At 39.0% G+C, this 26,388-nt stretch overlaps 3 protein-coding genes across 3 annotated transcripts; 2 read left to right on the top strand and 1 right to left on the bottom strand.

Moving 5' to 3' along the window:
• The first annotated feature begins 729 nt into the window (after positions 1–729).
• LOC118805391 lies at positions 730–3,263 on the top strand. Its single transcript, XM_036566152.1, has 2 exons — positions 730–1,211; positions 1,870–3,263. Exons 1-2 carry the CDS (start codon positions 758–760, stop codon positions 2,895–2,897), a joined length of 1,482 nt encoding a protein of 493 aa, XP_036422045.1. The 5' UTR covers positions 730–757; the 3' UTR covers positions 2,898–3,263.
• A 5,420-nt stretch (positions 3,264–8,683) lies between these two features.
• On the bottom strand, positions 8,684–11,233 carry LOC118805392. The gene is made up of 2 exons (XM_036566153.1): positions 10,736–11,233; positions 8,684–10,077 (listed from the first exon to the last, which is right to left on the bottom strand). Exons 1-2 carry the CDS (start codon positions 11,187–11,189, stop codon positions 9,050–9,052), a joined length of 1,482 nt encoding a protein of 493 aa, XP_036422046.1. The 5' UTR covers positions 11,190–11,233; the 3' UTR covers positions 8,684–9,049.
• An 88-nt stretch (positions 11,234–11,321) lies between these two features.
• Positions 11,322–25,951, top strand: slc25a17 (solute carrier family 25 member 17). The gene is made up of 9 exons (XM_036566154.1): positions 11,322–11,504; positions 14,829–14,889; positions 15,373–15,439; positions 16,050–16,201; positions 17,056–17,172; positions 18,162–18,310; positions 18,734–18,829; positions 20,211–20,296; positions 21,750–25,951. The coding sequence occupies exons 1-9, from the start codon at positions 11,430–11,432 to the stop codon at positions 21,898–21,900; spliced, it is 954 nt and encodes a 317-aa protein (XP_036422047.1). The 5' UTR covers positions 11,322–11,429; the 3' UTR covers positions 21,901–25,951.
• Positions 25,952–26,388: the final 437 nt, after the last annotated feature.

Below are 26,388 nucleotides of genomic sequence, written 5' to 3' on the forward strand. Positions count from 1 at the left end.
TTAGCCAGTAGTGCTGGTGTATCGATCTGTAGGTTTGCTGTCACTATATATATATATATATATATATATATATATATATATATATATATAATTCTGCAAGGGGGCTACACACCTTAGGGGGCTACACACCTTAGATTTTTACTCACCTTGCGCCTGTGTAAATGTGATTTGACAATAAACGTGATTTTATTTGATTTTAGTGCTCTCCTCAGAAATATCTCCTGAAAATGAATAATCTGTTTTCACTTGTGCAAACTTAAATGCAGAGAGGAGGAGGGGGACATGTCCCTTCCACTTTTAGAAATCCTGCAAGAAAGTTTTCTTGGTTGTGGGATGATTGTCGAGAAGAAAAAAGTATACAGCTGAGTTGCAAAAGCGCTGTCAGATATCAATCAGTATAGAGCTGTTAATCACAGGTTAAAATTGTGATTAAACACAGGTTGGATTTTGTTTTCATGCTACCCTGCTGAACGCACTGCTATAGGGGGTGTACTGTTCTAACACTCTTACGGTCTGACGCCCTTTTGACCGCTGCCATGGTTCAAAACAGGGAAACTTGACCGGCGAATGGGGGCGCGGCTTTTAAATGATTGATCCGAGATTTGCCCAGTCAGGTGCGGCTATTGTCAAGCGTTGCAACTTTTATCCAATCATCTTCGTGAACTGTGAACGCGTTTTCATAGGCCCTTTTCACACTTCCGGAACGTGGAAGTAAAAAATAGCAGGGTAAACAGCGTGGTTAGGAGGTACAGGCAAAATGAAGCAGCATAGCAAGTGCTACTGTAGCGTACCTTTTTGCTCAAACAGCAAAAGAAAACAACCGCATTTGAGTTTTCACGACTTCCCAAGAGACAAACATTTACGTGTTAAATGGATTACAGCAATTAGGAGAGACGAAAGTACCCAATTTACTATTCTGCGTGGTAGTACATATGTGTGTAGCCAGCACTTCAGGCCCGAGCAGCTGTATGTAAAAGAGGGAGGAAGCAGGGTTAGACTGAAGAAGGGATCGGTTCCATCACGATTTGCCTGGAATGATTTTGGGAGTCAGAAGGAAAATCGTCAGGCGCCATACGAGAGGACAAGTACTCGTCTCGGTTTCAACATTGATGCCGCCATGGGAGAGAGAGATGTGAAGGAACTGGAGGCTATGCAGTGTGAGCCTACTGCTCATGTTATGGAGCACGATTACTGGCGTCCACCATCTCCTGGTAAGTAACGTTAACTCATATATGAATATACATGATAAAAAGTCCGGATAAACAATATAATACTTGTCTACTAAACAGACTGGATATGCAATGTACATAGTAAACAGTCTGAATATACAATACGTACATGAAAAACAGCCTCAAGATGCAGTACTTACATGAATAACAGTCTAAAGATACAGCACTTAAGTTACCTGAATAACAGTCTAAAGATACAGCACTTAAGTTACCTGAATAACAGTCTAAAGATACAGCACTTAAGTTACCTGAATAACAGTCTAAAGATACAGCACTTAAGTTACCTGAATAACTGTCTAAAGATACAGGACTTACATGAATAACAGTTTAAAGATACAGCACTTAAGTTACCTGAATAACTGTCTAAAGATACAGGACTTACCTGTATAACTGGATCAGAATAAGCATTATAATCACCTCCTAAACAGTCAAAATAATATGTAAAAAATATATATAAATAATAAAACACACACACACTTAGATTGATTAATATGATACCAAATAATATGTATGTTGGATAAACATTGCACATTTATATTTACCACATCAATAAATGTCAAGTACAGAGCTTGACTTAAGTTTAGTCACATTTTTCTTCACAGTAAAACTATAGGCTAACGTCTTCCTTCTTTTGTCACAGGAACAGTGGATGCTGCCGCTGCAAGGATAAAGGAGCTTGAGCAGAAAGTGATGGAGCTGGAGAACGAAATAAACAGGCTTACATTCCTGACAGACCAACCTAAGATGAATCATTTCTGCTCAACTGATGAAGAATTCCGCTTCTTCACACGATTCCCCTCCGAGGAAATGTTTGTGTTGTTCTGGGAGTCTGTTGCACCGTCAGCTTCTAGAATCATTTACTGGACCAAGGCACAGAGGGAGGCATATGGAACACCCAGTTCTCATTGCAAACTGCCCCTCATTGATGAATGTTTCCTGTTTCTTTGCCGCATTGCTGCTGGACTCAAGGAACAAGCTCTGGCATCAATGTTCAAGGTCAGTTTGTCAACAGTTAGCCGCATCATCACAACATGGACCAGTTATTTTTACCTTGTTTTGGGCTCTCAACCTTCATGGATGACTCGACAGCAGGTGCAAGCTACCATGCCTGAAAACTTCCGCCGGTATTGCCCAGAGGTCCGTGTGCTGATTGACTGCACAGAGGTCCGCTGTGAGACAGCAACATCACTCACTCTACAATCTGAAAGTTTCTCAAACTATAAAAATCACACAACATTCAAGGGACTGGTTGGGGTTGCTCCATGTGGCATCATCACATTTGTTTCCCAGCTTTACACCGGATCTGTCTCAGATCAGGAAATAACTCGGAGGTCTAACTTCACCAGGCTGCTGCAACCAGGAGATGGAGTAATGGCTGATAAGGGCTTTCAGATTGAAAGGATGTTAGCAGAAGTAGGGGCCACCCTGATCATTCCCCCCTTCAAGAAGTCTGCTCAATTCAGCAAGGAAGATGCTGAGAAGACACAAGCTATAGCACGTCTAGGAGTGCTGGTGGAAAGGGCAATCCAAAGAGTGAAGGAGTACCACATCTGGGATGGGGTTGTCCCACTTTCTCTCACAGGCTCAGTCAACCAACTTTGGGCCATCTGTTGCTTGATGTCAAACTACCTGGGTCCCCTGGACATCAAGGAGGATAAACCTGTTTGAACTCATGTGTTGATCAATGGGTGTAATTATTCAGTCATTTTCAGGTTTTAGAATATTTCAATGCAGATTAATGTATTTCATTTTAATTGACTCTGTACAAAAACCTCTTACAAGCTCAGCTTAAACCGCCCACTTTTCTCAATCACTCTAACTCGAGTTACTATAGTTTCTTTACTTGTTCATGTTACTGTTATTATTGTCCAGAGGATGTTTTTGTATGTTGATGTTGCTTCTGTTAAACAACACTGGATATGAAAAACGCTATATGAATTCAACTTTAGTATGAAGTCATTTCAATGGATTTAAATTATTCCAGTCCACAATTTTAGAATTAATGTTTAAATAATAAATCTGATACATTTTTAACCCACTTGTCCTTGGTGCTTTCTATTTGTTTCCGCTGTATTCAAGGTCACAGACTTTTTCTAAGTGACTGACTTTTCTGCAATGGTATGGCCAATAAAAATGTATTCCAAATATACTGATTTTAAACAGTATATCTGCAGTTATCAGAACATGACCAAAGATATTAGTACTTTCTCAGTGAACATGTTTACCCAAAGTATCTGATTTTTGAAGTTAATTAAATAGTCAAATGTTTCTCTATGCGCACTTAATAAAAACAAATTAATGCAGTAAACAAATGGCATTCAAATAATTCTCAATGGCTTATGTGCTTCATTTAACAAAGACAAAATTCATACATTCAAAATAAAGAATACAATTTTATTCAGAAAATTCAATTTCAACAAACAAAAAAAATACTGCAACAGCAAACAGAAGTTACTATTTACTATCTATTTGCTTTAATTTACTATCTATACTAAGTAGATCTATACTTTCTCATTTAGGTAGACATCCATGTACACGTGATGATAAAACATGTCTAGGTTTTCTTTCATGGATGTTATAAGTCCTTGGTCCCACCAAATCCTCTGAATGGTGACATCAGAGTGAGTATCTGTGATGACATCACACCATTCAAGACCAGTTATGGCAAGCTGTCCCTGTACCTGCCAGTAGTATTTGTGAGTGGGTTTCAGCATGGCCTCACCTCCACCTACTTTAAGATGTTTAATCTCCATGACTGATGCCACGTTGCAGCACTTCACCTCTGCCAGTCCAAATGGTGGTGATGCTGTAGGGTCGTAAACCCTCGCATCTGGGCTTGCTCCAAGGTGGGGAGCATCTGGATGGATGATGAATCCACGCGCTAGTACTGATACATAGCATGCATTGGAGTACTGTTTTAACACTTCAGACTCCAGTTCCTGTCCTCCTCTCATGTCCTGGGTTTGTGGTGTACCTTTAAGGATTCTTTTTGCCAGGGCTTGAGAAGAAGATTTTCCACGGACATGGCACGCCTGCTCATGAAACCTGCTTGCTGTGACACGGGGCCGGCTCACCTCAAACCAAAGCTGTGAGCTAGACTGCTCCCGTGTTGTTTCTTCAATCATGGCTGCTTGTGTGGCGGTCACTTTTAGGCTTTCCAGGTGACATTTCTGTTTGTAGTTGGGTGTGAAGTCAAATTTAAAGTAAAATCTGTAATTCTCAATGGGCAGTTGTGGGTACTGTGGGGCACCTGGGTGCTTGATTAACTCGCTGTTACTTTCAGGTGGGCACTGATATGACAAAACTGAGCCATATGGCACAGGACCAAATCTGGAGTCTACCATGAGCAGCTCCTCATCTCGATTCAGAAGTGACTTGCATATTCCAGGCTGTGGGCGCATGTTTCTCAGTTTCTCTGCAAGTTCCAATATGTGAGGGTCAGGAAAGGGACCTTTACAACAAAAGACAAAACAGAAGACTTAAGTTACCTTAAGGCATGTATGAACTGTTACTCAGTTTTTTCCCATGTTTCTTAGTATTATATTAGGTAAGCATTATATGTTGAGATATATGTTCTCAGGTAAGTAATGTATCTTCAGACCATTTCTCAGGTAAGCAGTGAACTTTCAGACTGTTGCTCAGGTAAGTATGGTACCTTCAGACTGTTGCTCAGGTACGTATGGTACCTTCAGACTGTTTCCCAGGTAAGTATTGTACCTTCAGCTCATTTCTCAGGTAAGCATTGTACCCTTAGACCGTTTATCAGGTAAGAATTATTATACCTTTTGACCAGGGGTGTCCAATCTTAGCCGCATAGGGCCGGGGTGGCTGCAGGTTTTCATTCTAAACAACCAGCAGCACACCTGATTCCACTGTCTACCTGAACAATATTTGAAAGATGTGGAAACATACTGAACCTCTTAACAACCAAGCACTGCTTTAGTATGATCGACAGGGTGGCAAATTAACACCAGAAACTTGCAGAAACATTTGGCTGCTAGATTTGCTTCAGTACAGGAGACTATATGTGAGCCACTGGATTACTTCGCTATCAAATTACACAGAATCATCTTAGGCTTAACTGAACTGTTAAGAATAAATATAAGATAGCTTAATGTCGTTTAATATTAATTTGTCTCCCTGTTTTGTTCCCTTCCTATTTAAAACACCTACACTCTGTGGGGCTCCTCATTTTTCCTCATAGATCGATGACACCTAGCCCTTACTGTCACTTCCTCAGCAATCGTATTTGTACCCCTCGAAAAAGAGTTTGTAACCCTTTTCAGCTTTTGCTCGTTTTGCAACAGACACCTCATCTATGATTCGAGAGATTTGTTATCTATCATTGCCCTCTATCTAGCTAACTGCTAACTAGCTAGTGCTAGCTCACCTGTTTAAAAATAATTACTCACCCTCGAAATTGAAGAGGTACCTTTTTTGTTACGCCGACATCTCTCAAATCTAGCAGCCAAATGTTTCTGCAAGTTTCTGGTGTTAATTTGCCACCCTGTCGATCATACTAAAGCAGTGCTTGGTTGTTAAGAGGTTCAGTATGTTTCCACATCTTTCAAATATTGTTCAGGTAGACAGTAAGCTTAGGGTCACCTAACAAGTTACAGATATAGTAATAAGTGAATGGCTAAAACATGGCTATGTATGTTTGGTGACTCTCTATTTTCTCTGAGCTAACAGTATGCATGTGCTTCGAATTATAGATGACCCTTCATGCCACCCAGGTTCCTGCAGAAGTATTGAAGACATCATGCACCTGTGTTGCAGGGAAGGCTTTCTGCAATCACCTTATTGCTCTGCTTTATCAGAGTGCCCATTACAGCACCATGGGCTTTAAAACAGTCCCTCTTCCTGTAGCCTGCACCAGCACCTTGCAAACTTGGCACAGGCCAAGGACTCAGGTAAAACTGAAGAAGGGCAGCATCATTTCCTTTTTGGTTCATTCAGTTCAGTGCTCATAACTAGAATGTAACATTGTGATTAATTCTAAATAATGATCTCCAGGGAATACAGCCAGAAGCAACAGGTGACATGGAAGTACGGAAACCCAAGTCCACCAGCAGAACAGGTGTGAAGTCCACACTTTATCAAGCATATCCAGGTGAGTCGATAATAGTATTTCTTAGTGAGTTCTGTATGGGGAAGATTCTGTGCTAGATCTTAAACAAATGAAAAATATGTTAAATGTAATATACAAAGGTGTTTAGTATAAATGAGCCAATCTGAAAAACAAAGCATTCTTTATGTAGTTCTGATGTCATACTGAGAAACAATTAGCAGGGATTTGCCTTTTAAGAACTAAATGCTAAATTCATATCAGCCATGTAATATATCCTGAAAAGTAAACATTACAGATACATTGTAATTCACTTTGATTGTAATTCATGCTTAAAAAATGTAAAATACAATTTCATGTTTTAATTTAATGGCCTGATTATTTCCATGGAGGACACACTAAAAGTTTTAAAATACAATACATACCTGAGAAACAGTCTGAAGGTACAGTACATACCTTAAAAAAAAAAACAAATCTAAAGCAGAGGTGTCCAATCTTATTTGCAAAGGGCCGATGTGGCTGCAGGTTTTCGTTCCAGCCGAGCAGAAGCACATGTGATCAGTTGTTTGAAGACTGACCAATTGGTTAAACGAGTGGAATCAGGTGTGCTGCTTGTTGTTTAGAATGCAAACCTGCAGCCACCCCAGCCCTATGCGGCTAAGATTGGACACCCCTGGTCAAAAGGTATAATAATTCTGACCTGATAAACGGTCTAAGGGTATAATACTTACCTGAGCAACAGTCTGAAGGTACCATACTTACCTGAGCAACAGTCTGAAAGTTCACTGCTTACCTGAGAAATGGTCTGAAGATACATTACTTACCTGAGAACATATATCTCAACATATAATGCTTACCTAATATAATACTAAGAAACATGGGAAAAAACTGAGTAACAGTTCATACATGCCTTAAGGTAACTTAAGTCTTCTGTTTTGTCTTTTGTTGTAAAGGTCCCTTTCCTGACCCTCACATATTGGAACTTGCAGAGAAACTGAGAAACATGCGCCCACAGCCTGGAATATGCAAGTCACTTCTGAATCGAGATGAGGAGCTGCTCATGGTAGACTCCAGATTTGGTCCCGTGCCATATGGCTCAGTTTTGTCATATCAGTGCCCACCTGAAAGTAACAGCGAGTTAATCAAGCACCCAGGTGCCCCACAGTACCCACAACTGCCCATTGAGAATTACAGATTTTACTTTAAATTTGACTTCACACCCAACTACAAACAGAAATGTCACCTGGAAAGCCTAAAAGTGACCGCCACACAAGCAGCCATGATTGAAGAAACAACACGGGAGCAGTCTAGCTCACAGCTTTGGTTTGAGGTGAGCCGGCCCCGTGTCACAGCAAGCAGGTTTCATGAGCAGGCGTGCCATGTCCGTGGAAAATCTTCTTCTCAAGCCCTGGCAAAAAGAATCCTTAAAGGTACACCACAAACCCAGGACATGAGAGGAGGACAGGAACTGGAGTCTGAAGTGTTACAACAGTACTCCAATGCATGCTATGTATCAGTACTAGCGCGTGGATTCATCATCCATCCAGATGCTCCCCACCTTGGAGCAAGCCCAGATGCGAGGGTTTACGACCCTACAGCATCACCACCATTTGGACTGGCAGAGGTGAAGTGCTGCAACGTGGCATCAGTCATGGAGATTAAACATCTTAAAGTAGGTGGAGGTGAGGCCATGCTGAAACCCACTCACAAATACTACTGGCAGGTACAGGGACAGCTTGCCATAACTGGTCTTGAATGGTGTGATGTCATCACAGATACTCACTCTGATGTCACCATTCAGAGGATTTGGTGGGACCAAGGACTTATAACATCCATGAAAGAAAACCTAGACATGTTTTATCATCACGTGTACATGGATGTCTACCTAAATGAGAAAGTATAGATCTACTTAGTATAGATAGTAAATTAAAGTAAATAGATAGTAAATAGTAAATTCTGTTTGCTGTTGCAGTATTTTTTTTGTTTGTTGAAATTGAATTTTCTGAATAAAATTGTATTCTTTATTTTGAATGTATGAATTTTGTCTTTGTTAAATGAAGCACATAAGCCATTGAGAATTATTTGAATTTTTTTTTTTTTTTTTGCCATTTGTTTACTGCATTAATTTGTTTTTATTAAGTGCGCATAGAGAAACATTTGACTATTTAATTAACTTCAAAAATCAGATACTTTGGGTAAACATGTTCACTGAGAAAGTACTAATATCTTTGGTCATGTTCTGATAACTGCAGATATACTGTTTAAAATCAGTATATTTGGAATACATTTTTATTGGCCATACCATTGCAGAAAAGTCAGTCACTTAGAAAAAGTCTGTGACCTTGAATACAGCGGAAACAAATAGAAAGCACCAAGGACAAGTGGGTTAAAAATGTATCAGATTTATTATTTAAACATTAATTCTAAAATTGTGGACTGGAATAATTTAAATCCATTGAAATGACTTCATACTAAAGTTGAATTCATATAGCGTTTTTCATATCCAGTGTTGTTTAACAGAAGCAACATCAACATACAAAAACATCCTCTGGACAATAATAACAGTAACATGAACAAGTAAAGAAACTATAGTAACTCGAGTTAGAGTGATTGAGAAAAGTGGGCGGTTTAAGCTGAGCTTGTAAGAGGTTTTTGTACAGAGTCAATTAAAATGAAATACATTAATCTGCATTGAAATATTCTAAAACCTGAAAATGACTGAATAATTACACCCATTGATCAACACATGAGTTCAAACAGGTTTATCCTCCTTGATGTCCAGGGGACCCAGGTAGTTTGACATCAAGCAACAGATGGCCCAAAGTTGGTTGACTGAGCCTGTGAGAGAAAGTGGGACAACCCCATCCCAGATGTGGTACTCCTTCACTCTTTGGATTGCCCTTTCCACCAGCACTCCTAGACGTGCTATAGCTTGTGTCTTCTCAGCATCTTCCTTGCTGAATTGAGCAGACTTCTTGAAGGGGGGAATGATCAGGGTGGCCCCTACTTCTGCTAACATCCTTTCAATCTGAAAGCCCTTATCAGCCATTACTCCATCTCCTGGTTGCAGCAGCCTGGTGAAGTTAGACCTCCGAGTTATTTCCTGATCTGAGACAGATCCGGTGTAAAGCTGGGAAACAAATGTGATGATGCCACATGGAGCAACCCCAACCAGTCCCTTGAATGTTGTGTGATTTTTATAGTTTGAGAAACTTTCAGATTGTAGAGTGAGTGATGTTGCTGTCTCACAGCGGACCTCTGTGCAGTCAATCAGCACACGGACCTCTGGGCAATACCGGCGGAAGTTTTCAGGCATGGTAGCTTGCACCTGCTGTCGAGTCATCCATGAAGGTTGAGAGCCCAAAACAAGGTAAAAATAACTGGTCCATGTTGTGATGATGCGGCTAACTGTTGACAAACTGACCTTGAACATTGATGCCAGAGCTTGTTCCTTGAGTCCAGCAGCAATGCGGCAAAGAAACAGGAAACATTCATCAATGAGGGGCAGTTTGCAATGAGAACTGGGTGTTCCATATGCCTCCCTCTGTGCCTTGGTCCAGTAAATGATTCTAGAAGCTGACGGTGCAACAGACTCCCAGAACAACACAAACATTTCCTCGGAGGGGAATCGTGTGAAGAAGCGGAATTCTTCATCAGTTGAGCAGAAATGATTCATCTTAGGTTGGTCTGTCAGGAATGTAAGCCTGTTTATTTCGTTCTCCAGCTCCATCACTTTCTGCTCAAGCTCCTTTATCCTTGCAGCGGCAGCATCCACTGTTCCTGTGACAAAAGAAGGAAGACGTTAGCCTATAGTTTTACTGTGAAGAAAAATGTGACTAAACTTAAGTCAAGCTCTGTACTTGACATTTATTGATGTGGTAAATATAAATGTGCAATGTTTATCCAACATACATATTATTTGGTATCATATTAATCAATCTAAGTGTGTGTGTGTTTTATTATTTATATATATTTTTTACATATTATTTTGACTGTTTAGGAGGTGATTATAATGCTTATTCTGATCCAGTTATACAGGTAAGTCCTGTATCTTTAGACAGTTATTCAGGTAACTTAAGTGCTGTATCTTTAAACTGTTATTCATGTAAGTCCTGTATCTTTAGACAGTTATTCAGGTAACTTAAGTGCTGTATCTTTAGACTGTTATTCAGGTAACTTAAGTGCTGTATCTTTAGACTGTTATTCAGGTAACTTAAGTGCTGTATCTTTAGACTGTTATTCAGGTAACTTAAGTGCTGTATCTTTAGACTGTTATTCATGTAAGTACTGCATCTTGAGGCTGTTTTTCATGTACGTATTGTATATTCAGACTGTTTACTATGTACATTGCATATCCAGTCTGTTTAGTAGACAAGTATTATATTGTTTATCCGGACTTTTTATCATGTATATTCATATATGAGTTAACGTTACTTACCAGGAGATGGTGGACGCCAGTAATCGTGCTCCATAACATGAGCAGTAGGCTCACACTGCATAGCCTCCAGTTCCTTCACATCTCTCTCTCCCATGGCGGCATCAATGTTGAAACCGAGACGAGTACTTGTCCTCTCGTATGGCGCCTGACGATTTTCCTTCTGACTCCCAAAATCATTCCAGGCAAATCGTGATGGAACCGATCCCTTCTTCAGTCTAACCCTGCTTCCTCCCTCTTTTACATACAGCTGCTCGGGCCTGAAGTGCTGGCTACACACATATGTACTACCACGCAGAATAGTAAATTGGGTACTTTCGTCTCTCCTAATTGCTGTAATCCATTTAACACGTAAATGTTTGTCTCTTGGGAAGTCGTGAAAACTCAAATGCGGTTGTTTTCTTTTGCTGTTTGAGCAAAAAGGTACGCTACAGTAGCACTTGCTATGCTGCTTCATTTTGTCTGTACCTCCTAACCACGCTGTTTACCCTGCTATTTTTTACTTCCACGTTCCAAACCCGGAAGTGTGAAAAGGGCCTATTGGCTTACAATCGACCTGCCGTGCAGCGCTCAGAAGCCGCCGGCTGGAAACAGCAGCTGTTTGTGTTAGGAGTGTGAAGAGTGACAGCACCGGTTCAGAGGCGACTGTACTAAAGTTCTCATAAACAACCAGGAGCCGCTTGAGATCCGCATCCAGATGGGTTCGCAGAGTTTTTACCTTGCAGAGGTTTTTTCTTACGAAAGTCTCGTGCACGCGGTGGCCGGAGCGATGGTAAACCACACACACACAGAAGTAGGGCTTTGAGTTGTAGTTAATGCTGGGTTCAAAGATTATGTGTACCTGCAAGCAACATGAAACGTTATGTCTACCTACATATCTATCTATCTATCTATCTATCTATCTATCTATCTATCTATCTATCTATCTGTCAGGTTTATGATGACATATGTCCAGGATGGACATACTTAACGGCCGTTTTATTAGAAACCCCACCTTGCTGGCTTACAGTTACAGACAGTAGCCCATCTGTTGGTGCATAATTCCTCAGATACCATCTACCCCTGTGGTTCCCCAGCTGTGGTGGGTGTGACACTGGGAGTGCGTAAAAATTCTTACGTTTGACATTTACACTCCTTTTAGACATTTAGTCTTCATTTCAGTACATTAGTCAGCCGCGCAGTTAAACAGATACTTCACTGATACAACACAAACTTTGCTCTCCACTCACCAACTGCTGAATAAGAGAACCTCAGTGTAACTGAGCGGATCTCTGAATACTGAGTTTAGTCTAAAACGCTGCATGTTGTTGGCGTGAATAAAGTGAGTGCCTTTTACTGTTTTTCCTCTTTTAGCTGACAAAAATAACAGAACAAAATGGGGAAATTAGTCAATCGAAAGCACATGGATAAAAGAAGTGAAACTACACAAATGTCATTACAACGAATGATAAAAGGGTCATAGCAATGCAAAAACAGACAGATAAATAAAAAAATAAAGGAGCAAGAGGGAAAAATGGAGTACAGTTAGATTAGAAGGTATTTCATCATGGACATATACAGGTTTTTTTTTTGTCTTTTTGCTGGGGTTTTTCATAAATGTTCAACTTTGAAGGAACTGAGTAAAGTCACAAATAAACAAATTGAAAGAGTCTTCATTTTTTCCATTTACAAATATATTTATCCAAAAGAATGATGACATTTATTAAATCATGTATATGTGGCTCCAAGTTATGTTTACAAAAGATAATATTAGGACATTAAAAAGGAGACACATTATTCATTTTTAAAGACAACCCACTGTGTACATCTCTCTAAAATTGACTGGTGTAACATCATTGAAAAAAGAAAGCAGGTGTACGGTTGTCTCTACAGCAAAAGTACACCTCAAACAGGTTCAGTGTCTAATTTAGATTTCTTCAGAAAAAGCTCACTAACTAGGTAGATGTGAAACATAATTTTGTAATGTGTCTCTTTACCCTAAGGAGTAACAGGCAATGACTGATAAAAGTAAAAGGCTTTGTCTCTCATTGACGCCTCAACATCGGGAAGTAGGAGAATGAAAATCACCAAAAAGAAGGCATTTAAACTTGTTACCAGTCAGTCTGTTACTACAGATTCCTCTTTCAACTAAATCGAAACCAAACAGCTTTAAAGAGGGATGTCCTGTTTAAAGTGATAAACAGGTTATTCCAAAGTATAGACTCATGGGGAGAGAAATTGTGGGTAAATATCATTTGTCAGAAAAATAAACACCTGCTTATGAAAATGTCATAATTTTAAAGAGATTCTTGAAAGTTGACAGTCACACAGTTGACAGCAAGGAATTTGAAGGCACCAACCCTTTCAAAAATTCTGTTAGGTATATGATACCATAGTGACTGTGGTTTAGCAATATAATCTCTCAGCCATTTAACCCTGAACATCCCAAGAAGAGATCAAAATCTGGCTTTTGAACCTTGTAATCTTAATTACTTGAGATTCCTGTAAATAATGTGTTTTATTCGTCTACTAAAAATGAAATGTATTAGAGTTGGCTGTTTTAATTGCTAAGAAATATCTAAAGATATTTAGATATTTTTTTCAGTGTGGTGACACTAGTCAGGCGTGGATAAAGAAGCCTCGATACACCCTCTGTTTTAGACAAAAGAAATAGACAAGTCTCTACTTAACCAGATTCAGCTAATTTTTTACTTTAACTAGGAAGTTCCTTTGTTTGTTAGCTGTCTTTGTGAGTTAGTTTCACTTTCACAGACTTGTGCACTTGTGAATAACCTTTTCATTCTGTGTTATTCAGTGTACATGGGATGAAGTGTCAGCACATCACAAATGTTTAATGATTTAGGGGCACTGATTTTATAAGGCTAAATGTCTTGCATTTGAATCATGGCAATATGTACATGCGTGAGAGGGGATATGCAGCAAATGGTCAAATGTCTGAAGGGGTACAGGACTGTAAAAAGTCTGGAAAGCACTGCAAGCTTAGTAGTGTATGTGGTGCTGGTAGGAGTTTATCAGACACTGTGGTGTTTGTGGGTTTTTTACACTCATCAGTGTCACTGCTAGTTTAAAAGTGGTCGACAACCTGGAAAAATCCAACCAAGACTGGCTCTGTGGTCAGAAATCAAACACTGATGAAGGCACAGAGGATGGCTGATACAAACCGTGCATCAACAGATGGGCTACTGTCTGTACACTAGCACAGTAGGGTTTCTAATAAAGGGGCGGGTGAATGTAGACATAATTAAGATTGCTCTTCTTATTCTGCAGTAGAACTACACATTACCTCCTGTTCCACAGATTGACAGAGCTGTCACTGAGCACTGAGAATACTGACATTTGACATTAAGAGGACAGGATTAACCATTTTTACACCTGTGGTAAACGTGCCTGCTCTCTTACAGCGGTGCTGCAGTAATCTTTAGAATAAGATTTTCTGGTTTAAAGACTAGGAAAACCCTCTTCTGCTGATGTATTTTGAAGGTGGAAGATTTTTTTTGTTGTTAATTGGTTGAATAATTTCCTTTACAAAGAAAAAAATTGATATTATATATTTTATTATATCCATAATGTTAGCTAACACCCTGATCTATTTATTAGCCTCTAGATTAGTGACTAGCAGTCTGGATTTGATGAGCACTGTAGGAATTCCCTTCGGTTGTGTGATGTGTTTGCATAGTGCATACTGGGTACTGTAGTGAGAGAACAGTGATGGATGAAAACATTAAAACAGTTCTGTCCAATAAGGCCGAGAGGTGCGATGCTTCACTACAGAATACTACAGAAGGTAAATAGCATATAAAGTGCTAGTTTTAGGCTGAAATATCCCTTTAAGTGATGAATTCAGAAAGAGCCCTTGAAGCAGTAAAATTGACAAATAGAGCAATTGACTTAATAGATAGACACAATGGCCCATTGTTGTTTATTATACATTAATGTAGTTCAGCTGACTCACAGAGACCATACATTGAAGTGATGCATTTGCAATTAGCTACATGTGTTTAAACTGTTTCTTGATGATTTACTGGTAATAGTGAACATGTTTCGCCAATGTAAGTGTAACTATTTAGATTTTTTTTTGGATTGTGTACATGTGCAGGGCAGTGTGGCAGCAATGACTGTGTTTTTTCCCCTGGACACAGCGAGGCTTCGACTGCAAGGTACCACAGTGATTCAGCTCCTATTCATACTTCCACCATGTAGTCAAAGTAGACCAACTGTGCATATAGGTCTTAGACAAAAAGCAGCCAATTATGCTGTAAAAAATACTTTCAAAACATTTCAGTGCATCATGGAAGCTCAAATTTTGTCACCTTTCTAATTTTCTTCAGTGGCAGTCCTTTTTTTATTCAAGTAAATCATCTTCAATTTTTAAAGCCCGAAATAAATGCAGTCGAGAGCGATGCATCACAATGCGCTTATGTATTCTGACCAACTCTTCAAATCTGCTACAAGATAGATAGAGAGAGAGAGAGAGAGAGATAAGATATAAGCTGAAATTCAAAAATGTGATAGTCGAAGTTTGGATAGAACCTGACCTATCCCAACACTGCTGCACTGATGAAGGAGTTATCAGTTCTTTCAGTAGTATTTAATTTGTACACTGTGTGTTGTGTGTTACATGTTTGTCTCCTGTTTTGCAGTGGATGATAAACGGAAAGCCAGGTCCACTCCAGCTATCCTGGCAGAGATCATTAAGGAGGAAGGCCTGTAAGTCATACAGTGCTGATGTCTGGATCTGGAGAGGAGAGGGGAGATTATAGGTTATTCTGCTGTAGCTTCTCTTAGGCCAGTCAAGAGGGCAACAGAGACTCAGATAGCCTTGTCTGTAAAACAGGGCCCAGTTTCCCAAAAGCATCTGAGTGCCAAGATCATCTTAATTGGTAGAGAGAGTGTTCAGTGTAATACTAACTCTACAACCTTGTGCCAAGATGCTTTTGGGAAACTCAGCCCTGAACAGTTATTATTCCAACAGCCACAACAATAAACATGTTCACAGTGGAGAAATTGTGCTGCTTTAGTTGTTGTAGAGGTGAGAAAGAAAAGACTAAATAGAAGCTAAGGCCTGAATTGATCTGAGAAAAGAACAAATAATGTTTAGTCTATCTTAACCAGCCTAAGACTTGTGTTGCATTATGAATTCCATTTTAGTACCCAATATCCAATAGTGGAGTAAGTGTAGGTTGAAGCTGCATGTTTTTCTCTTAGGGAACAAACTGCTACTTCATAGTCTCATAGAATGACACTGTTATCAGTTTATAAATCTCTCTCTCTCTCTCTCTCTCTCTCTCTCTCTCTCTCTCTCTCTCTCTCTCTTTAGTTTAGCTCCCTATAGAGGCTGGTTTCCAGTCATTTGCAGTCTCTGCTGCTCCAACTTCGTCTACTTCTACTGCTTCCACAGTCTAAAGGCCACATGGCTCCAGGGCCAGAGGTCAACCCCAGGGAAAGACCTAATCATCGGCATTGCCGCAGGTCAGCTCTGTCAGTGACTGGTGAAATTGAAGGGGAAAAACACCTGGTTTATCTTAATTTCAGTGCAGTTTGGTCTTGATAGGTCAAAAAAGTCATTCAGAGTGGTTAGATGAGAAATGCTGCGTTGTAAAGTCTCATGGTTTCCCTAGTCTTGCTGGGCCGGACGTGAACTCTTAACAAGAAGTCCGGGGACACTTGTTAAACTTTGTGGCTGGTGCTGGCTTGAGGTGAAATCTGACGCTAGCAAGGGTACGTCCCCTCTGAAGGTATAACTCAGGGGTCGGCAACTTGCGGCTTTTTTACTGCCCTGTTGTGGCTCCACAACAGAATTAGATTTTTTTGATAAAAATGAAATAATCCTCCTTTGCTGTAAAATAAAGCTCTGCTGATCATTCTAACAACAAAGTCCCCAAAGAGTAGATTAGATTATATTTACTAGATTAAGATTTACTACTACTTTGCCATTACTATCAACACAGAAGACACATGTAGGTTCACTGGTGGTTTTGGATATGGCTAAACTTGTGTTGTAGACATCATGACCCCTAGTGCTTGTCACCACCACTGTAAAGAAATCTGAGTTGGTAATAATATATTAATATTAAAGCACTCTGAAAGCCTTTGTTCACGTTTTAACTATTGAGTTATAGAGATTTCTTTTTAAATCTGTGAAATTCCTCTTTAAACAGGCATGACGGTTAGAATTTATTTTAACACATTTTCCCACAAATACTTGCAACAACTGTGTTGTTGTGAGACTATTAAATGAGCATTTAGAGTAAATTAGTGCTGTTTTTATGATATTTTGTAGCCTATTAGTGTGTATGTGTTTGTTTGTATGTTTTCATGGGCAGGTGTCGTGAATGTTCTTGTGACGACTCCGCTCTGGGTGGTCAACACGAGGCTCAAACTACAAGGGGCGAAGTTCAGGAACGAAGACATAGAACCCACACACTATCGTGGGATTGTAGGTGAGTAAATATTGTCTCTCCTCCGTTGATGAATTTCTAACTTGTTGCTGTTAGTCTTGTTTCATTAGAACATATTCTTGTTATGTGGTTGTTAGCTGTTTATATTTGTACGATTTACTAACTCTATTCTAGTAGACAATGGAAAAGACAATAGTCATTAGTAGTCTGTGTAGTATGTCTGTATATGATGTAGTATACATCAAGACAGAAAAATGGATATTCTGGACTTCTTGGCAAAAATTAACATAACTAGACCTCAGTGGTAACACTTCCTAATAACCGGTAAATAACTGTAAATGTTTTTCATCAGTGTGTTATATTTAAATGTAACAAGTAGTAAGATATCTCTTTATAAACACATTATGAACTTTAGAATAGATGTCCAATTAAACATTAATATATTATTTTATGTATAGAAAATAAATATATACACACATATTAACCACTGATTGTTAAGGAAATGTTTAGGGTTCACATGTAGCAGGATGTTAAATAACTAAATATTATTAATAAAGGCTTAATATTTCAAGTCATGCCATATATGAATTATGAGTATAAAATTATTAAGTCACAATTAACAAACCATGATTAAAAATTAAGTTACTACAACTTAAAAAAAGGATTGATTATTTGTATTATATTATATTATTTGTATTATATTATATAATTATTAACAATAATAAACACATTATTATGTAATAATTCATTTGCTGTTTATTAGGGCCTGTTATTCAAAAGTGTTCCCACCTCAATTGGCAAATAATCACAGTTGAAATTACAGCCACAGTATTCGCCAGAGAAATCATTGTCCGAATCATTCAGCCCAAAGCTGCTACTGTTTTCAGCTATGTGACATACTTTTGTCTATTTTTACAAATAATTCTATGTTATAGTGGGAAAAGTGCATTAATTTAACTTTTGGCTGAAATGAGACATTCAGTTACAAAAAGCACTCTCTGCATTTCTTTGTCTTTCTGTGCCCTGTGAAGATGCATTAGTGCAGATTGTGCAGAATGAGGGAGTGGGTGCTTTGTGGAATGGGACATGTCCCTCTCTACTACTAGTGCTGAACCCTGGCATCCAGTTCATGATCTACGAGGCTCTGAAGAGGCAGCTGAGAAGAGGAGTGCATAGAGAGGTGGGATCACATACACCCCACCAACTACACAAGCCACCAGTCTATCAGAAAGACTCAGCACACAAGCGCACTTCGTAGATTTACAGTTACAGACTGTAACTCTTCTGTTACTTTGCATATATTGTTACCCACCTCTACCCCGTCCATCAGTGAAAAGGAACCACCATAGGACCACCTCTGACCAGATATTAGTGGAGTAGTGGGCCATTCTCAGCACAGCAGTAACACTGACATGTGTGAGGTACTGTGTATGGTGCTGGTACAAGAGTATCAGGCACTGCTAGGTTCAGAGCACTGCTTTCAAAAACCTCTTGATAGCAGTGGTCCTCTGGTGGTCCATTACTACTGATGGATGGAGTAGAGGGGTGCTGACACATTGTGCTGCAACAGATGGGCTCATCTGCTTCTCTTGTAATTATGCAGTTATCATCATTGGAGGTGTTTGTTATTGGAGCCATAGCAAAAGCTGTAGCTACTACAGTAACATATCCACTACAGACAGTACAGTCCATCCTACGGGTAAGACATTAACATTAATTCTTTTATTAAAAATATTATCTAAGAATGTTTTATATTAATGGTTGTTGTGGCAACACCTTACTGTTGGGCACTGATTGTATGGCTACATGACACATACATAAGCTTGTCATGACAACTGACTTAAATCTACATGATCATTTATAAACACTTACTCCAGTAGGCATCGTCTGTTGTAAAGGCTGCTTTGGTCAAATTTATTGTCAAGTTGACAACACCTATGTCAGGTGACTACACTTTTTTTCTGACGTTGATTTATCATGACACATTTTTGGGTGTAGTGATATAGCATGTTATAACAGTTGACTTTGTAGCTTAGTCACAGTGACATAATGCTGATAACTTAATAGTTTAAAGGGGAATTTAATCAATTTTTCTGAATAATTAAATCATTGAGATGTAAACAAGGTCATTCAGTGTTTTGATGTCAAATGTTTCATTCTAAAGAAATTTACAGACTCAGATTCCTTTACAGTGGTAGTGACAGAAACCAGGTGTTGTGGTGTCTCCATCACCAATATAGCTATTTTATTAACTATTCAAAACCACCAGTAAACCTACTCTTGTCTTTGGAGTTTTTTTTACATGCAATGTTGATGACTGTTAAATAGTGACAGAAGACAGGGTTTTATTTGGGGACTATTTTGCTTTACATCTTACACGTACCTCTCAGCCATGAATAAATTCAAAAAAACTATGTTTAAGGCCAAAATCTAATCTCAAAACTATTATAAAATAAAGTTTAAAGAGGCGTACTTATTTACCTTCTCATGTAATAACTTTCTGTGAGGGGGCTTTAAGGAGCATTGAACTCCTCAGATGTCTCGTTCCTATCAAAACAATGACTCAGTGAGTTTATCTAGAAAAAAAACCCTTTTAAATCTTTAAAGTGGTACATAAAAACCTGCCTTACCCAAGAACCACAGAAAATTCTTACTTTTGTTAAACTTGACTGACTTCTGTCCATTAGCTTTGTCACTGTGACATACACTGAGTTATGACATTTCACCCCAGAAAGTGTCGTGTCATGACACTTTCTGACCTTATGTCAGGAAAAAGTCACCTGACACAGCTGTTATGTGAACTTCAAAGTTGACAAATGCAACCTTTATGACAGATGATGCCTATTAGATTAAGTGTAAATGTTTATGTAGGTCTGTGGCACGAAGGGCTTATGTGAGTGCCATGTAGCTTTATAAGGGCTACCCTACTGTAAAGTGTTACAATTTTAATTTAAGGTTAAGGACGGAATGAATGTGTGTGTGCATGTGTGTGAGTGTTGGTGAGCTTAAGGTTTACTTTGAGTTAGGAGTAAGTGTGTGTTATGTTGATTTCTAGTCTTTAACTGATATGTGTTGGTCAGTTTGGTCAGCACAGGCAGCCAACAGAGCAATCCAAACTACTAAGCAGCCTGAGGAGTGTTACTTACCTGATCATCAACAGAGTCAGGTAAATACTTAAAAACACACATAAATCTAGAAAGTTGTACATTTGGGGTATTTTCCACATATTTGCACATTCAAAACCAAGAATTAATCTGTTGAACTGATGGTGTTTGTCCTAGTTCATTATCCACCTCTTTAAGAGTCTTAGCTGGAACAGTCATAGTAACGATTAACAGTTTAATAGACCACTGTAGTTGTGCGTCATACTACATGCGAGCTAAAGCTACTGCGCATCAATTTGATGTCACAAAGCTACACGAAACTAAGGCGGGCTGTGCCGGTGCTCTGACGAGCTGTGCTACCTTATCGAAATGTTCTACTGTACCGCATATTTACAGGTATACCCCTAAATAAAACCTCTGGATAGGATATTTTGATAGACTAAAACTCCTTATCAAAAATACTACCCGTGTTAAACTTACGAGGCTGAATTTAGCTTCTTTTTCACAGCTTCTTGTTTGAATGTTCTTGTTACACCTTAAATGGTGCAGCAGCTGTGACTAGCTATCACAAACATTAGCAAACAAGACAAAATACCCAGCTGTTAAGCAGAAACAGAGAAACCTCCTCATATCATGCCTTTCAACCCTCCATGAAGCTGAAGTCAGTTTTTTTTGCCGGCTGCTTGTTCAGATTTCCCCGTTCCACCTTAAATGGCACAGCAGTTCAGAACGTGACTGCTGCACCACTTAAGGTGGAACGGGAAAAGTCAAACAAAAAGCTGACGAATGTCCTGAGAAAATGTCCTCAGAAAAATGTTACCAGCATTAAAAAAATAATTAGGATATTCTGAGGGCCAAAATCAGTTTATCAGAGTGATAACCTGTTTAAGGAGGCTGCCAGTCTAATGACGTGCGCAGTAGCTTTAGCTTACATGTAGCAATATTCATATTTCCACTCTTTAATGACCTCGTAGTTCAAAGGATCCAGTGGTATTCGAGAGAAGAATGTTTTCAGGACAAAACATATCGGGAAAAAAATTATTTAACACAGGGTGCGATAGAGGTGATTTTTCAAAAACCCCATTCATTCTGGCCATAGAGAAACAGAGCTTAGACCCGGAGTTCCTAATATGGGCATAAAAGCATGGCGCCGACTACAAAATGACGACACAACTACAGTATCTATTGTTGTTTTGGTAAATTTCTGCCACTCTGCAATAAAATGTCCATATTTACACACACTTACATGTAGAGACAAGCAAAGCTATCTTTTTTCTTTTGAGAGTGTGAACTGATGCATTAGCTGTCCTGCTTACTAGTTGTCTGCGCTTAACAAAACTTGTGCTGATGTGAAATAATTGTGCGCTCACACAAATGTCAACAGTTACACAGAATCACATGTAGAATCAATTAAGCATTTAGTTCACAACAATGATACAAAAGTCTGAAATATGATTTTTGAGCTAAACCTTTGCTTTAATTTCTTAATTTTTATTTGTGTGTTTTGTGTTATAGGAGGTCGGGTATACTGGGGCTGTTTAAAGGCCTGGAGGCTAAACTGCTCCAAACAGTCCTCACTGCTGCCCTCATGTTCCTGCTGTACGAGAAGATCGCTGCTGCCACCTTCAGGGTTATGGGAGTTAAGCGGCCTTTGACCTCACGCTGAGCTCTAACACTGACCTCATGAACATTGCTTTAATTCAGCAAGATGATGAAGATGAAGATAAAAATGAAGAGGATGATGATGACGATGATGATGATCTAGGCTGCGATGGAAATCCCTATCTGTGTTCTAAGGCACTGTAGCTCTATTCAGATGGGATTAGTTTTCCATGGGGAGGTGGAATAATGTCAGTTGACCACAGGACATCTGTAATGTTTATAACTGGTTCACAAGAGATAAGAAATCTCAGTGTAAATGACAGAAATAGCTACTTGATTTATGCACCACCTTTACTCCAGAAAAGAGGAGAAAACATTTTAAAAAGCAACACAAAAAGCCTTTTAGTCCAGGTGGTCATCGTGGTCGTCATGACGTAATCGTGGGCAGATCATTTTACGCAAACATGCTACCCAAACAGTATAACATTAGCTAGGTTAGCTAGCATTGATTGTGTTCCTGTACAGTGAACCCCTTTTTTACAGTTGTAATGTCAAAATGTTATTCTGGTGTACCCTGGCAATCAAACACTGTGCTACAACAGCCATATTTTAGTTTCAGTGCACTGTCACAACAAACAGTGGGAACACAATGTGGACTGAAGCTTTGATTAAACTTGAACAGAGCTGAAATGCTGTGTGTGTGGTGTAGCCCTGTTTACTTCTGCTGCAGCTGCTCACATCATGCAGTCTCTGTGTCTCTACATAATTCCAGCAATTTCTGTAATATTTATGTTTTAGAAAGAAAGTGGAACTAGTATATGTAGTTTGAATGTGATAGACTTTGTTTAAATTTAGCTAACTTAAGTTGCGCTAGCTAAAGCTAACAATGGCTATTTCCCAGCTGACATAAGCTTTCTGCATCACATTTACCAGCAGAGTTTGTACTCGTGTCTGTAAAAGCTAATGCTACGTGCAGTTAAACATCAACTATGTAATTTCTCCTACATGTTGGTAAGAACAGCTACCACAAGGTGGACGTTATCTGAAGTACTTATTCAAAAAATTGTAATGAAACGAAAAGAATCGTGCTCTGTGGCAGATCGCTAACACAGCTAGCTAGCTAGCTAATATTTGCTTCTCATATGAAGCTGGCCTACCTTAAACTGCTATGGTAGGCTAGCTAACTAGCACCTGTAGCCTGCTAGCCTATCATTAGCTACAAGATAGCTCAAACAAATTCTGTCCAAATTCATATTATGCTAAATTCACATTACACAGAGACTGCTCTATGTTAGCCACTGGTACAAGCAGCTACTGAAAGCTCTTTTGTTTAGGAACATAGCTTTGGTTAGCATGACTTCTAGCTAGCAGTAAACAGGGCTTTACCAGACATACAGCATTTTAGCTCTGTTTAAGCAGATATATATAATGTTATCATCTTCAACTTCAAGTTTGGTTTAAGTTAAATCAGTCCTTCCATTCACCTTTTATTTTCACTATTTATCACAGTGCACAAAAACTAAAATATGGCGGTTGTAGCTCAGTGTTTGCTGTGGTGCGCTAACAATTTGATATCCTTTCTACAGTAGTTATATGGAGCGGCTGCGCCCTTTGTTCACCCTGACGTCACGTCACCTGACTTAAACCTAAAACAGTATACTGAGGCGTTTTCTAAGATTTGCTGGCAAGCAGACATTACTCTTTAAAAGAAAACACAACCAGCTACCAGATTGTGTTTTTGCTACATTTTTCAGTTATTCATTGGCATTGCTCTTTAAAAACCTTTAATTTAGCCATTAATTTGTTTAGAATAACCACATACCTTGCTGTCTTAAGTGAATGCAGTGTGTCATTAGCATTGCCATTACGTTGGGAAATCAAAGCCAAAAGTCAGTTTCACCACTTAAAATGAAACTTTTTATGCTGTAATTTGTACATGTTCCAAGTACATATGAGCAAGACAGCAATGTTACATGTCAAATACAAGTAAACGCTTCTTTGAGTGCCTCCATACAGACAGCATTGTCACTGACATGTTGTTTTGTATGGGATTAATATAACCTGGTGTTTTTTCTGCAGCTCATTTAATGGAAGGCAAAAGGTGCTGGAATCTTTACTGATACAAAAGTACGCAGCTGGTAAAAATGACATGACGCATTTGTAAGGGACTAAAATCACTGAGACATAATCAAGTAAAAATTACATTACCCCACCTCCTTATAAAAATTAATCCTGTCCAAATGGGGCTTATGATGTACATTAGTAATTTTTCCCCTAAATGCCTGAATCCTCAAATTAAATCCTAACATCCATTTCAGTACCAGTTTTAACATGTCTTCGCCACTTGGCCTCACCATTTCCCCTCAGCGGAAACCCTAACGTCATCTTAAAGGCAGTTCCATTACTTTATTAGCTCAAGAAAATTGTATTAGAAGGGTGAAGGATTGATTGAACATTAAGTCGACTTAGTAGAACAGAAATCATTGCAAACCTGAAGAAATTGGTGGACGAAGCTACTTAGAAGATAGCAGTGAACTACTTTAAAATGTTTTAATATATTTCAAAATTTGATCATTTAATTTGCCCAGCTTTAGGTTACAAACTGTTCCGTCGTATACATTACTGCTGTGCAACTTTATTACTTTACTCTGCTAGCTTGGTGGTTAGCATGCTAAAGGCTAAATGCCTAACAACAACAAAAAGAAAGGCAATAGAACACAGTCCTACACCAATGTTTATAGCTTGACTTAGCAATTATTTGCAAAATGTGATGTACATTATGTTCAAACTTGTTTAAAAAAAGCTTGCAAAGTTTGCATGGCTAGCTGATTAGCTCACTGAGGTTGACCTCCTGATGGGGGCTGCACCTGAAAAATCTGTTCCTCACTGTCCCGGCCTTACTTTTTGTCACAAGTGGCCACCTTGTCACCACTGTAATGTGTGATGGATATCCCAGTTTTGAGTTGAAGTGAGTGAGGGTATATTTTAAAAGGGTTTCAAAACAGGGTTCTATTTTGAGGGCACTATTATCTTCCGCAATGAACTAATTTCCATTCAACACTGTGGATCACTTCATTAGCCTAATACATACCAAAACTAAGCCATGGACAGAGGAACAGTACCTAACTCTCTCTCAACTGTTGAGAGAAACACTGTAAAACTAGCGGCTCTGTACAGTTCAAAACAAAAACCCTAACACTTTTGCTGACTGCTGCTCATCGTAGAGAGAAAACAGAGAACTGTAGGTTACTGCAGTCATGGACCAAGAATTACACATGTAGTGTAGTCAAGGTCTGTGGTTTATTCTCGGTCCTCGTCGCCTGTATCTTTCAAAGCCATATGTCTGTATCATGGGTGTCCGGTCTTCTCTGCAAATGGCTTCAGGTTTTCATACCAAACAAGCAGGATATGATAGGGCACCTCTGGCCTTTGTTTACAGCTAAGGATAAGAAATTCCAGCCTTACTCAAGCAACTAATGTTAGTCTGTTTATACAACTCATGAATACTGATGTCGATGATGATGAGTAAGTGTAAAATAAGAAGTTCATGCCTATATAGCACAATACTAACAAGAGTAGGGATCCATTTCTGTCACAATCCTGGACTGTGCCTGTTTGTCTCTGACTTAAGTAAACAAAAAATAATGATTTATTCTTTTTTATTTCTGCAATGATTGATAGATTATTCTGTTTACAAAAACATATTCAGGGAAGAGAGGGAGTTGCATAAAACTGTAGTACAGAACATGCCGAGAAACAGCAGGTTTGTTTTAATAAGTTTAGCACCACCTTCATTAATGATACGTTTCAAGTGGTGTCCCATGAACACAGCAGGACAACAGCATGTTTAATCAGCACACAGATCTCGTTTGTTTACGCACTATTGATTAGCGTGACTGTGACTTGTCAGCTGTAACGTCATTGACATCATTTTAGTTCCACACACTGAAGTGAAAAATGATACAGTTAATGAATGTGTTTCATTTTCTTTGTTTATTTGTAATTTCACCTGCTTTCAAAAGGAATCACTTGCAATATTAACACTTTGTTATTTTAGAGACTTGTTATTTTTATATAACTTGTACAATGTGAATCTAAATATTAAAAACTATTTGTCAAAAGATTTCTTTCATTCATTGTTAAAAGATATATAATATGCTGTATTTCATTACAAACTCAATTCCAAAAAGAGCATTCGTGAGGTCAGACACTGATGTTGGACAAGGGCCTGGCTTGCAATCTCCATTCTAGTTCATCCCCAAGGTGTTTGATAGAATTGAGGTCAGGGCTCTGTGCAGACCAGTCAAGTTCTTCCACACCAAACTCACCACCCCATGCCTTTATGGACCTTGCTTTGTGCACTGGGGCTCAGTCATGCTGGAACAGAGAAGGGTCTTCCCAAACTGTTCCCATAATGTTGGAAGCATAGAATTGTCCATGAAGCATTAAGATTTCCCTTCACTGGAACTAAGAGGTCTAGGCCAACCTCTGAAAAACAGCCTCATATCATTATCCCTCCTCCACCAAACTTTACAGTTGAAGCAGTGCAGTC

The sequence above is a fragment of the Colossoma macropomum genome, unplaced genomic scaffold (assembly GCF_904425465.1).
Source record: "Colossoma macropomum unplaced genomic scaffold, Colossoma_macropomum, whole genome shotgun sequence".
In the NCBI taxonomy this organism is placed as follows: domain Eukaryota; kingdom Metazoa; phylum Chordata; class Actinopteri; order Characiformes; family Serrasalmidae; genus Colossoma; species Colossoma macropomum.